Source organism: Anneissia japonica, unplaced genomic scaffold (genome assembly GCF_011630105.1).
Source record: "Anneissia japonica isolate Jap-2015-1 unplaced genomic scaffold, ASM1163010v1 scaffold288164_len509026_cov199, whole genome shotgun sequence".
Classification (NCBI taxonomy): Eukaryota; Metazoa; Echinodermata; class Crinoidea; order Comatulida; family Comatulidae; genus Anneissia; species Anneissia japonica.
In genome coordinates, this window is record NW_022752067.1 from 72,777 (window position 1) to 85,813 (window position 13,037).

General features: G+C 34.4%; 2 protein-coding genes across 2 annotated transcripts in view; both read left to right on the forward strand.

Moving 5' to 3' along the window:
* LOC117122088 (tumor necrosis factor receptor superfamily member 10C-like) overlaps window positions 1–8,125 on the forward strand; it is a 15,462-nt gene extending 7,337 nt beyond the window's left edge. Inside the window, exons 2-6 of the mRNA XM_033267561.1 lie at window positions 3,118–3,238; window positions 3,925–4,185; window positions 5,362–5,523; window positions 7,358–7,459; window positions 8,058–8,125. Coding sequence (XP_033123452.1) covers window positions 3,118–3,238; window positions 3,925–4,185; window positions 5,362–5,523; window positions 7,358–7,459; window positions 8,058–8,110 — 699 coding nt within the window. The 3' untranslated portion in view covers window positions 8,111–8,125. The remainder of the gene's footprint in view (window positions 1–3,117; window positions 3,239–3,924; window positions 4,186–5,361; window positions 5,524–7,357; window positions 7,460–8,057) is intronic.
* Window positions 8,126–9,436: 1,311 nt separating this feature from the next.
* Window positions 9,437–13,037, forward strand: part of LOC117122090 — a 12,132-nt gene continuing 8,531 nt past the window's right edge. Inside the window, exons 1-2 of the mRNA XM_033267562.1 lie at window positions 9,437–9,490; window positions 11,193–11,414. Coding sequence (XP_033123453.1) covers window positions 11,237–11,414 — 178 coding nt within the window. The 5' untranslated portion in view covers window positions 9,437–9,490; window positions 11,193–11,236. The remainder of the gene's footprint in view (window positions 9,491–11,192; window positions 11,415–13,037) is intronic.

A 13,037-nucleotide genomic window follows, 5' to 3' on the forward strand; every position in this document is an offset into this window, starting at 1 on the left:
ATTCCAGTGGATGCGATCTACAACCTCTGAATTTGCCTAGTAACGATGAATTCGTCGAGAAAATGGTAATATTTTATGAGAAATAGTCTGTATTTCTCATTTTTTTAATTCTTTTGCGTAAAACTAAAATTAATGCCAATATTTTTCCATGATTTATAATAATTGGAGTAATGCAAATGAATATTTTCTAAAAAAAGTCAGTTTTTAGTGAAATTTTGCCGGGAATGGGGCTTTAATAAGGCCATATAGGGATAACTTATGGGGGCTTTCTGTGTGATATACTGAATTGTAATTTTTGTTTAGATGTTAATTTTTTGAATACTAATTTATTTTGACATTTGTAAGTTTTTCAAGTACAGTACTGTATATAACTTTTAAAAAGGAAATGTTTTAAACAAGTTGATGACTCATTTTTCTACCAATGATTACATACTCAGTACTTCACAGTAATGGAATTATGCAACTTCCTGATAACATACTGTACCATCTAGTAGCGCTTCTGGTTGATGATACAGTAATATTAATGCTCATTATCCATAAATTTGAGGGATAAATTTGAATTAACATTCATTAATTATCTTGTTTAGAAAATTACTTAGTAGCTGAGCTATATTTCCTCAACTTCACATGTTTCTACTGCTTAATGATGTTATTTTTTTGGCTAATCTAACCCATCTATGTTTTCTGTGTTGGTTGGCAATATCTGTACAAGTAACAGATTGTTGACGTTCTTTCTTGGACAGGTCTAGGCATGCATCATAAATTTGTAGGCTTACTTTTGGTAGAAAAATTATTAGTTTATCACTTTATCTACAGTAGGCTGGGAAAGGGAAGAGAGAGGGAAGTTTTGTTAATCTTTTATTTTGCTAAATCCAAATCACCCTTGGATTTTTGCTGGTGCATTGATATTCAATGTAAACTACATGATTGAGAGTTAAATATAAACAATATTTAGACTACTATTTACCGGGGAAAATTTTTTTTTAAAAAAACCCAATTTTTTAAATATTCAATTGCCTAGAACTATGTCAGATTCGAGGCACATAACAAACAATATATACCTAGCCTTTTACAATTACACTTTGAAAATGATAATAATAAGCACATTCCTTTCATGCGAGCCCAGTGAGAGAGCCATGATCTTTGACTTAATACTGAAACTACATTTTTGTTTCAGCTAGACACAATTGATTAAGGGTTTTTATTTAAATAGTTTGATGTTTCGAGTGCCAATGAAAAAGGTTTTTGAATTAAAGAATGAAACATGAATAATATAAGCCCACAATATCTTATTAACAGATTCAGTTCTAAAGAAAACCCACATAATACCAGATCTAAAGACAAACTTTATCTATGCAAACCTCGAACTGAATACAAAAAGAAAAGTTTCACCTATCATGGATCAAAATTATGGAATTCATTATCAGAAGAAGCAAAAAATGCTAAAGATTTAAAGAGTTTTAAAAATATTGTGTCAAACCTGACCAGTTTTGAAACCGCAGATTTTATTATTTCAAATTTGAAATTGTTTAAAAGTAGTATTTAGTTTCTAATTTTTACAGTTGGTAGGTTTTTACTTTTCCATGTTTGTTTTCCCTTTCTTTTATCATATCAGTAGTTAAATACACAGCCTCTTGGAAGACCAACCTTTGTAAAAAGATTGAAATGAGTATCAGTGGATAAATAAAGTTATTATTATTATTAAACATGAAAACATATTGACTGTACTATATGTTTAATGCATGATCACCCACCATTACCACAGCCTTGAATGTTTGTCCCTCATTGTTAAAATTTCTTCTAAATGCCTTTGAATCCTGTTCAATTATCCTGTTCACTATCTAACTACTGTTTTACAAGCCATAAAGCAATTGTACCAGTGGTGGTATAAGTTGTGCTAAAGAATGCATGAGTGATTCCTACTTGTCTGACCTTGACACTAGTTGATTAAACTTGTACTTATTTTTTTTTATGTTCCAAGATAAAGTCAAGTTATGTAAGAAAATGTTGAATAAAATTTACATTTAAATGGATCCTAATCCTACTGCATTTTATGTGGTGTGTTTTTTGCCTCTTGTAAATTATTACAATATTCTCTTCTGCATATACTGCCAAGATGGAATATCAGTCAATAGTATCTGGCTATGTTGATAATGATTACCTTAGGCATGAATCTCACATGTATTTCATTGTATCCTGAAATATGTGAATGTAAGGATATCATTGTTACAGTTTTTACTGATTTATAAACATGAATACTGTACTAATGAGAGAACCGAAGTACCATAGTGGTTGGTAACGTTGGGCACATATTGTACAGGCCCGTAAATTAGGAATTTCAATGGAGAGGTTCGGCTTGGGACTATGCGGAACTCCTTATCAAAACCCACATACTTCTTCTTCTCTCCCCTAAATGGGGACTTTATTCAGTGTGATAGGCCTCAGGCCCTTTTACAGTATAAATAAATATACATTTTTAGTGCTTTAAATGAAGCGTGACTTATCATAATTTTTTTGATTTTAACATAATAGTAACTTTTATTAGTAAACTCAATCAAATTCTCCAAGATTCATTTTAAATAGTTGGCCTGGGATCCCTAACTACATGTATGTAGTATTTTTGTTTTAGCCCGCTTTTGTAGGCCTACAGAATAAAACGGCAATGAAAAAATCTTCCTAATTTTCAAGGAACTCCATCTCCCGCAGAGGGGTTCGGACGAACGCCCCTAAAAACGGGCCTGCTTACTGCATCAGCAGGTATAACCATCGCCTGACAAATTTATCCTCGCCTCTCTCTGAGTGCTTGATGCCACTTATCGACTGTCTATGGCAATCTGAGTGGATCGTCAATAAAAATAATCTGTGACACATGCCTCATCGTCGTGTTGTGTTCACAGGGGATCACATTGGCCAAAGACTGTCAACGCAATCTGTACCCATCTTAAGAGAATGATTTTTTTCAACTTGGAATCTAAAAGAATGTTCAAGATATTGAATTTTTAATGTTATTAGCTTAACATAGACTCTATGTGGGTTTTCACCTTCGCTGTTGAAATATGTATTTTAAATATTTGTGTTATTTTATCTAAAGACAAGTTGTTATATATTTTTTTGTAGGTCAGACAGGACACCTTAAGTAGAATATGTGAAGATGGATGCTCACCTGGCCAGCAAGTAAATGAGGATTGCTGTAAAGGAAGTAAATGTACAGAAAGTGAATATTGTCAAGATTGTGTAGGTGAGTGGAACCAGTTCATATAGGGCTGTAGTGTTAGTTAAATTAAATGAACCAATTCATTTTTGCAGTCAGTTTAAACTTTTTCGGCAGACAAGATAAACGTTAAATAGACCTTATCACCCAACATGGATAAATAGCTCCATCAATTTTGTGAAATTTGTAAATCATGCTTGTTTAAATAAAACATTTTTAACATTTGTAGAAAACATAAAATTTGCCTTTATAAATATCTTCCTAAATGCCAATAAAAAATGGGAAGAGCTATTGAGATGCATGTTGGGTAATAAATTTAATGGTTACGCATCTGCTAAACAGTTGTGCTGCCAGCGTCTAAAATCAGGGTGGAGGGAGGGCAAGTGAGGGGCAAGCTAAAATTTTAAAGGAGGGGAAAACTTAGGGCCTACATGCTGCAGTCACTTGACTCTAGCATACAGTATATGTTACAAGCGGCATCATAAAGGCTTACAAGAAGTACGTCCAGCTTTGCTAATACCTTTAGTGATAAGCATACTAAAGGCAAAGCGATTGATATGATGGGCAGGGGAAAATGTGGGAAAAGGAAATTATCTAGGGTAAATGGTCCTCCTTTTCCATGTAGCGCTGTTACTACCGCCAAAAGTCCTCTTACTGTATAATAACACAGCTGACCGTGTTGTATTCCAACTTGTTTTATTCTATATTTACAGGTGAAACTTACTCACAAGGTGGGAGGCATGATATTTGCCAAAGTTGTACGATATGTCCGGCAAATGCAGATGAACTGAAGAAATGTACAAAAGAAAGGGATGCACAATGCCAGTGTATGCTGAACTACTTCAAGAGCCCTTCAGAACAGTGTCTGCATTGTAACACTTGTACTGGAGAAGCTTATTGTAAAGATGTCTGTAGTTCAACTCCACCACCAAACAACCCTAGTACAACTACAAACCAGCCTAGTAAAACTACTGGTAATTATAATTGAGTGACATAAAACTTAGTTTAAAGCAAGAAATATTAATTGTTTTCATGATTGTTGAGGCATACTGTACAGTAAATATCACTTTTTGTTAAATTAAGGGAACTATTCGCATGGATTCACGATTTTTATAAAGAAATAACACTAGTTTTGGCCATGATTGTTCATGTTTTCATTTGGAAATCACTTCAAGTGATACTTCACAGTGAGCACAGGTAATTTTGGCTTCTGTAAAGTATTATTTTGTTAAAACAGTAAAGTAATTTTTCTTGACAAAATTTTGCTCCCTTGACAAGCCCAGTACTAACATAGACCTAGTCCTACCCTCACTACACTGAGATGCTGTGAAACTTCAAACTATTTCAATTACGAATTTTCTCAACTACGAACTCTGTTCAGGCAGTGTACGTAATTGGGAGATGTTACTGTATTAACTTGCTGGTTACAATATTTTGATTTCTAGGGAACTGGGTTTCAATCCTACAAATACCTCTCTGAATCATGTTAAGAATCATAGAGTTAATCAAAGTTTGAGTGGCGGAGTGGTACGGCATGGGTGCCGCTAGCTAGAACCTTAACACCGGTGCTGGTTCCAGGCGCTCCTGCCCACGGTTCGTTTGGTAGAGCCAAGTCTTCTCAGATAAGGACTCAAAATGGAGGTCCATTGTAAACATCTGGCTCGTGTGTACTTTAAAGAACCCATTGCATCATTTGGAAGAGTAGGGGGTTACTACGATGTTGTGGTTCATAGCAACCCCTGTGATTGTGGAATGATGTGAACATGTAACTACCATGAAGCACCTTTTTACGGCTACTAGGTAGTCACGGACCACGCCAATACGCGATTCAGCACAATAACGCTGCAAGTTATGGGTTATTCTCCTACCCTTCACATGCTGTTGAAGGAGAATAAAATCAGATTCTACAGTAGTCTGTAAATGCCTGCATAAACCAACTAATTACTTATTCTTTTTAAATAAAATAAAATGTCGTCTCCTGGCGCCATGTAGAAACGTTTTTTGCATACTCATTCTAAAAAATAACATAAATTTTTAATAAATGTTTCAATATGATTAAACTTTGGAAATATAAATTCAGATATACGGAAGTCAAGTGTATATTATTATGTACTGTATCTTTTGTTTGTTTTTCTATTTTTTTACTACAGGCACTGGTGTTAGAACGATTACCCCACCTACCTCAGTTACCCCAACAAGTTTAGGGATGATAACATCATCATCAAGTGTCTTCTCGACGGCAGTTCTACAGGTCGATCCCGAGACAAAACGTTGTATTGAAAAGCTTGAATGCATAATTCCTGTTATTATAGGTATGGATGTTTAAAACTCATATTGCTGAAAGTCTCTGTTCTTGTACATGTTATATTTTTATTTGGATATGATTTATGTTATATTTATAAAATTACATAAAAAAATATCAGTTTTTAAAAAACAATATCACAAAAATGTAATAAAAACACAACTAATATGTCCTCTACTCACTGGAAGAAAATGGTGTACAATTTGCCTTCAGGTGTTCTCAAATTTATGTTTAATTCATTTGGGGACACTCTGAATACCAGAGTTAACCTTCAACATTGGGGATTTAAAGTATCGAAGAAATGCAAGGCCTGTGGTAATCGTGAGACCCTCCATCATGTCCTCAATTTTTGCAAGCGCTCCCTGGATTAGGGCCGCCTTACGTGGAGGCACAATAATATTCTTAAATTTATAGCCGATTCCACTAAGGAAGGGGTTAAAGGCCAACCTCGTCCTCCGATTGTTAATTGTGACCTTGTCCCCGGAACCCAGGATGCCCCTCATTCCACCACTGTGCCCTCACAGTTTACCATCCCTAATTTGATTCCTGAATTTTGTATGCTCTGGCCCGACTCTTCATCATATAACTCACCGTTCCATTTGAGTCGGGCATTGCTAACGCCCACACATTCAAAACTAATAAATATGCACCATTGGTTTCAGACATCTTCTGCTCTGGGTTCAAGGTCGACTTTGTTGCTCTGGAGGTAGGTTCTAGGGGGTTCATCTCTGACGACAACAATAAACACCTTAAAACTATCCATAAATCTATTAATTATCCAATACAGTATCATTTTAGCCTTTTAAAGACAAAATTTCAAAAATTGCCTTAGTTTCATCTTATAGCATTTATTACGCCACAGATGAACCCACCCGCCTCTATTCAACATCTTGATTCGCTATTTCACTGCTTTTTGGGAACGTCTGGTCCTCGACGCTGAACTGTCTTATTGTTTTTTTTCCTCGTGTTTCTTTGTTTTTGATGTCCGAATTTGTTTGTGATGTTCTTGTCTTGTGGTACCCCTGAGTGTTTTTTTAATTCGACAAGTCTGGGGTTTTTCATTTCCTTTTATTCACTCCATTTCATATGAATTTTTATGTGTATATATATTTTTGATGAATAAAGTGATATAGAAAAAAAATTAATGAATTGGAAACCATAAGTATTGTAAGTTTTGTACTTGTAAGGATTTTTATGGTTTTTAAACGTTTGGTCTATTGTTTGTATTTATCCAGAGTCCAACGGTTGATTGACTTTGTGTATAGTACTTTTCAATGTCAGCTCACGTTATCTCACAGTTTATATATCAAGGAATACTGTAAATTCTGTGGTTGTGATCACTGATTATAAATAGGAAAAAATGTACAATTTGAATGTACAACACTGCAGATAGATGAAGCTAAGTGGTTTCTGCTTCATTTACCTGCAGTTTTCGGAAAACAACACATGATATGCCTCCACCTTTAAACTTGCTGTTGAGGCTAATGAATCTCACTAAGTGCTAAGTAAAGATTTTTTGCATTTTACTTTGACTGTTTCCAATAATAAATAAATGTATATTTTGTTCCAATTATATTTACTTAAAATAAAAACCCCTATTTTGTAATGGTTTCTTCCATATGTTTCAAAACACTGTTTCGATGAAGCAAAGCCTTCAACACCGTCATGCAAAGGCAATTCTGAATGACAAGCGATTAAACTTATTGTGAAGTTTCTTTTTATTTTTTTATTTTTTGACTCACAGTAAATGCACACATCTGTGGGTAGGATTTGGGTGTGTGCTATTGCTACTAAATGTTGTTGATCAAAACATTTGACAGCGATTTTTTGTTTCTTTTCTCTAGTGGTAATACTTGTTATTCTTATTATTACTATCATATCATGGTCGTATTGCCTGTCTCAGGAGTGCAAGGAATTCTTGGCAGGTTGCTTTCCTTGTTGTCATGGTAAGATGCTTTAGTAGTCCTTTACAGTTTTGTGACCAGGATTGTTGGTTCACATGGACCAAGCTCTCTTGCAATTCGAGTTCGATTTGAAAATAGGTAGAAAGATACACATGCTGGTTTAGAAATGGAATGGGGTAAAATATAAGATAATATAAAGATATGATAAAAATATAATATAAACAGTAATGTAAAATAAAAGTATAATAAATATATGATATGAAAACATATGTTTGATTTTATTTCAATAATTGAATAGGATACCAAACATAAAGTTGAAAAAAAAAAATTATAATGAAAATTATACTAGTAAAAAAAAGTATAATTGTATTATAAAATTATAAATTGTATTATATAAGATAAAATATAGTAAAACATATTTATTTATTCATTGATGGATACCATATTCTCATTGATTGCATAATAGAATATTCTGCCAATCAGAATGTTTGTGCTTCTACCCTACAGGGCCCCTAGCTCTCCGTCCCCCTCCCATTGACACCACCCCGGAATAAAGGACTATGAAAGAGATATATTATTGGTTTCTTTTGTTCTAACAAGACACATGTTGTTTTATTATTTTTTTTATTTTTTATAACAGGGTTTCGTAGTTTTGAGGGCTCATCACCAAGAAGTAAGTTCATAAATTTGTAATATTATAATAAGAGTAGGAACACAAGATGTTGTTTTCGGATCAAGCATAACCCTTTAATGAAAAGTCCCTTTTTCATTTGTATAAAAAATGTCTCTGGTGGGATTCAAGCTTGCAACCTCTAGTTGACAAGGTGAGTGTCATACTTGCAGTTTGAAGTCCTCTAAAGAGGCACATAGTAGTAGACCTACCGAAGGCCAATGCATTAAATATGGGCACTTGTCTATAATGAAGTTTAAAGCTTAAAGCAGTTGTGGTTCTTATAACATATATACAGTAACATCCCCCAATTACGAACCTCCCAATTACGAATTCTCGATTTTACGAACCAAATTTGCAGCGATGACGTCATTACGAACGATCGTTTTTAACTACAAAAACATTTTAAAATGTATTTAAAAGTTTTAAGAAATTATTTAAATTATTTCAAGAGAGAAAACATTCAAACCAATAAATGATATAAAAGTAAGTTTAAAGCAAGAAATATCAATCATTTTCGTCTGAGATATATTATATTTGAGCTGTGCATGCTTGTTCAGGCATACTGTACAATAAATCTCACTTTTTGATCATTGGTGGCACTATTTACATGGATTCGCAATCTTTGTGAAAAGGATAATAACACTCGTTTCGGAAATTTATGATCATATTTTCATTCAGAAATCACTTCAAATGAATACTTCACAGTAAGCACAGGTAGTTTTGACTTCCTGTACAGTGTAAAGTATTATTTTGTAATACAGAAAACAGTAAAATCCAAGTCATATGTTGTTCCAAAATGTTTCTCCCATAGCACGGCTTAGGCCTACCTAGCTCTGTACTGTAAGATAATAGGCCTAGGCCTATCCTCACCACACTGAGATGCTGAAAATTCAAACTTTCTGAATTACGAAATCTTCTCATTTACGAACCCTGTTCGGACGGAGGGGTATGTAATTGGGAGATGTTACTGTATATGTATATATATATATATATATATATCTTTTGAATGATTTTCTTTTATTTAACTAGTAGAAACTTGTTGCTAACCTGCAACATTTCAGATGCGCTTCGACTATCCTTTCTCAAGCATTGATTCTAATGCTGGTCAACACCGCTATATACGCGGTGTAGTACGTTAAAACTGGGGGTAAGGGGCGTAACTGCACATTTTCCCCCATATTTTAAATATTCAAAAATCTGTACCTTATTCACCGTTCCCCAGTTTTTTGTTAAACAGCTTTTTTCTGACCTAGAAAAATCAGTTCTGACTTTTAAAAAAATACATAATAAATATTGTAGTTTTGACACATATGTGTAACTTTGTCATTATCACTTCAAACCAGATACCAATGGAAATGGTGAAGTTTCAAGAACAAATGGGGAAAACGTTCCTTTGAAGAGTATGTTGCTTTGTTTATTTTGTAAAGCCAATAAATACCCTATTTAATTTTGATTTAGAAAATGGGTTTAACTTGGAATTAAGGGCATACAGTAAAACCTCGAATTGAAACCCAGTGGGCTTTATCTTAAGATGAAGCCCATCTTGAATTGAAGCCCCTTTTTTAGTTTGCAAAATTAGCCTCAAAAAGACGCCCATCTCAAAAAGAAGCCCATGGGTTTCTTTACAAGAAAGCATACAGGCTTCTTTTTAATATACTACAGTACAAACACTGTACATGAATTTTGGAAAACAGAATACATTAAAAGCAAGTTTAGTGCCTCCTTTACTTTGCAAAAGTAGCCTTGAAAAGAAGCCCATCCAAAGATCCTCTCCCCCCCCCCCCTAAAAAAAATGAAGCCCAGGGCTTCAGTTTAAGGGTTTACAGTAAATTGCATCTTAATCCATACTTTTTAAAAATTAAGTTTATGAAGACCAATGTTTACTTTAAATAATTGCTGTTACAATTCTTGACTATAAGGTGGTTAAATTTTTAAAGATTTGTTGTAATATCTGTAATTATGGTGAAACTATTGGCAATATTAGATTCGGAATAAATGAGGGCGATCAGATTAAAGTACCTACTTTCTGCTATTGGTGATCATTTCAAATCTCCAACCACAGTTAGTCACTATTAGTGATAACTCCACCACCATAACCTGCAATTTTCTTAATTTAATACATTTTATTGTTTTGTGCTTTTTGTCTATTTTTAAAATTCTAATTAGTCTCTATATTATTGTGCATAAGATACTGTTAAATATATGTCTTTAATTTTATTCTTGTTAAGCTTGGTTTCCATCCAATCGCTACCCACTATCGCTGACAGCTGTCGGTGATGCTCATTGGTCAGTTGAATGGGGGGGGGGCCTTCCCGATTGCAACGATACACTTAGTGACAGTGTAGCGATTTTAAGGAAACAGGCTTGTATTGCTGCTATGTACATTGCATTACAATCCAGTGGTGCAACATGGATGGTAAATGTATAATCGCTGTTGGTAGTATATTAAAAATCTTAAAAAACTTAACTGCTTCTTTTCCCTCCTTGATATTGTAACCCTAGTTTGTTGAAGTATTTCTTTAAGAAATTTGCTAATAACAAACATGGGCGTATTGCATGCTAATGCATTATGTCGGCCAGAATTGCTTTTTTTTAATGTATTTTTTAGGTAACATATAGAAATCTGTGTTAATATCTGCTGTCGGTGGTTATAGTGTCTGAAATCATTAAGAGTCGGATCACTAAAAAGGAGTTTGTAGGAATAGTGGCTTTTAACATATAGGTGCAAATTCAAACCAATCACCATTTTGACACTAAATTCTAAAATTTCAGTTCATATCAATTAATGACAATGTACTGATATAAGAAAATAAAATACAAATGACTCGCCAGATTTGTTTAATGACATTGGGGGTGCTATATATTGGCAACCAAAGTTTAGACTTTGATTTTACTGAATTTGCAGGGGATAAGTGAATTTCCGGGAGATTTTGGCTTGTTTGTGGGAGTGCAGGATACCATACAGATTTCCGGGCGACTCCTGGGTGTTCCGGGAAGCTTGAGATCCCTATCATACATGTATTTACAGGTATGCAGTATTTATAAAATACCATTATAATTGTTTAAAAATGATATTAAAATTTAATTATTGTTTAATTTCAGTCATTGCGTCTAATCAACATAATCCTGATGAAGCTAAGCCCTTAATGCGTCATCCAGACAGCAATAAATCTGACGCTGAGAGAAGAGACCTGAAAGATGATAGTCTGAAATTAACATTTAGGACTTCAAGAAGACGCAGATCTAGTCTTCAAGTGGTTCCTGAGCATGGTTTTCTTTCTGCTGTATCCAATGTGAAGTTTGTCTTGCCTGACTGGTGCTCCAGTAAGTTGTTTGTTTTGAGATAAAAAGGAAGATAAACTAAAGATGCCTTTGGGTTAATACACAATAGAATGTTGTTATTATTATTAATAAGCTTATACCTAGGGATTCCTGTGTGCATGAACAGAACCAAAATGACGTCCATTTTTGCAAAGTGGCAAATGCCTTGATCAATTGCCCTACGTACGATTCAGTGGCCTATTTGAAAGAATATTCCGGTGAAGAAATCAGAGTTTACTCAAGAACCAAAGGGAAGGGAACTTTGTAATTGTAGTTGGCAGCTTGTGGTCTTACCATGGCCTTTGCCTAAACTAACTTTCTTGATGTCATAGTTCAGACCGCACACTTGTAGTGCGTGATGTAATAAGTTATTTTTAGCAGCGAATCTCTGCGGAGCATGCGAGGCTTCACGCTGTGAACTAAGATCTGATCAGCCACTGGGTTTGTCTCTTTAGGGACGTTGTCTATTTTTAGCTGCAGCTCTGAAACAAGTGAATCTTCAGGCTGTGAATTAAAGATCCAATCAGCTCATGGGGCGGGTCGTCCAAATTCAGAGCCAAATTTCTTTATTTTTTTTTAGCATTTGTTAAGTTTACCCATCTAGGCCTAGTTCTAGCTAGGCCTACTCACTCAAATTATACCCTGGGACTCTGCCTGGGGAAATTCTTGTACGCGAAGTTGTGAGTAAAGTCGGGGGTGGGATTATATATATTATGATAATAATAATAAAAATAATAATAATAATAGCTTGAAGTTGATAATAGAATGGAGAAAAATATCTGGGGGATTCAGAGGTGATTAAAGAGTTTGAAGCTTATTTATAGGCTAGGGAATGTGAATGGCAAATACACATACATCCATAAATCACAGATTCTGACAGTCATACAAATGACTAATCAATCCTTGCATTTTATTATTTGGGTCTTGGAGATCCCTCAAAATGAATAAAATGAATGTATCTCATTGATATGTTTTACTTTTCTGTCATATATAAAAGATTAGTAATTATTAAAATATAAAGATGTTAATGGAAGAACTATTAATTTGGTACAATACCTCTCCAAAAATATAGAAGCGGTTGGCACATTGGATGTGGCTTGGACTCCCAACCTTGAAGTCAGGGGTTCGCCACAATGTTGCTTGTGTCCTTGGGCAATGCAATTATCTATGGTTGTCTCTCTCCACCCAGGAGTACAAGTGGTCTCTTATACACATCTAGATGTGTATAAGAGACAGCATATATTTAGTAATAACCTCTCCTGTTTGAAATTGCCCCACGTGGGATAAATAAAGAATTTTTGAATTTGAATTTGAATAACAATAATCACTATCAATGAAAGAATCTAAATTTGGACGCTGCAACGAAAATTTTTTGCATGTGATCGGAATATAGGCTCCGCTAAACATATTCAAAGCCAACCCTAAAGCTGTTTTTCTCATCAGTAGCACAGAGAGAGAGCCTAAAGTACCGACAGCAAAGAGATGGTACATTTTTTATTGTTCATATTAACAACTAGGTCATAATGCACAGATTTTGTGTTTGATTAAAGAACAACAAACAAAGCATGATAAAAAAAATGCTAGCCTTAAAAACAGAGCCATCACATGCCTTCCACAATTAATGAC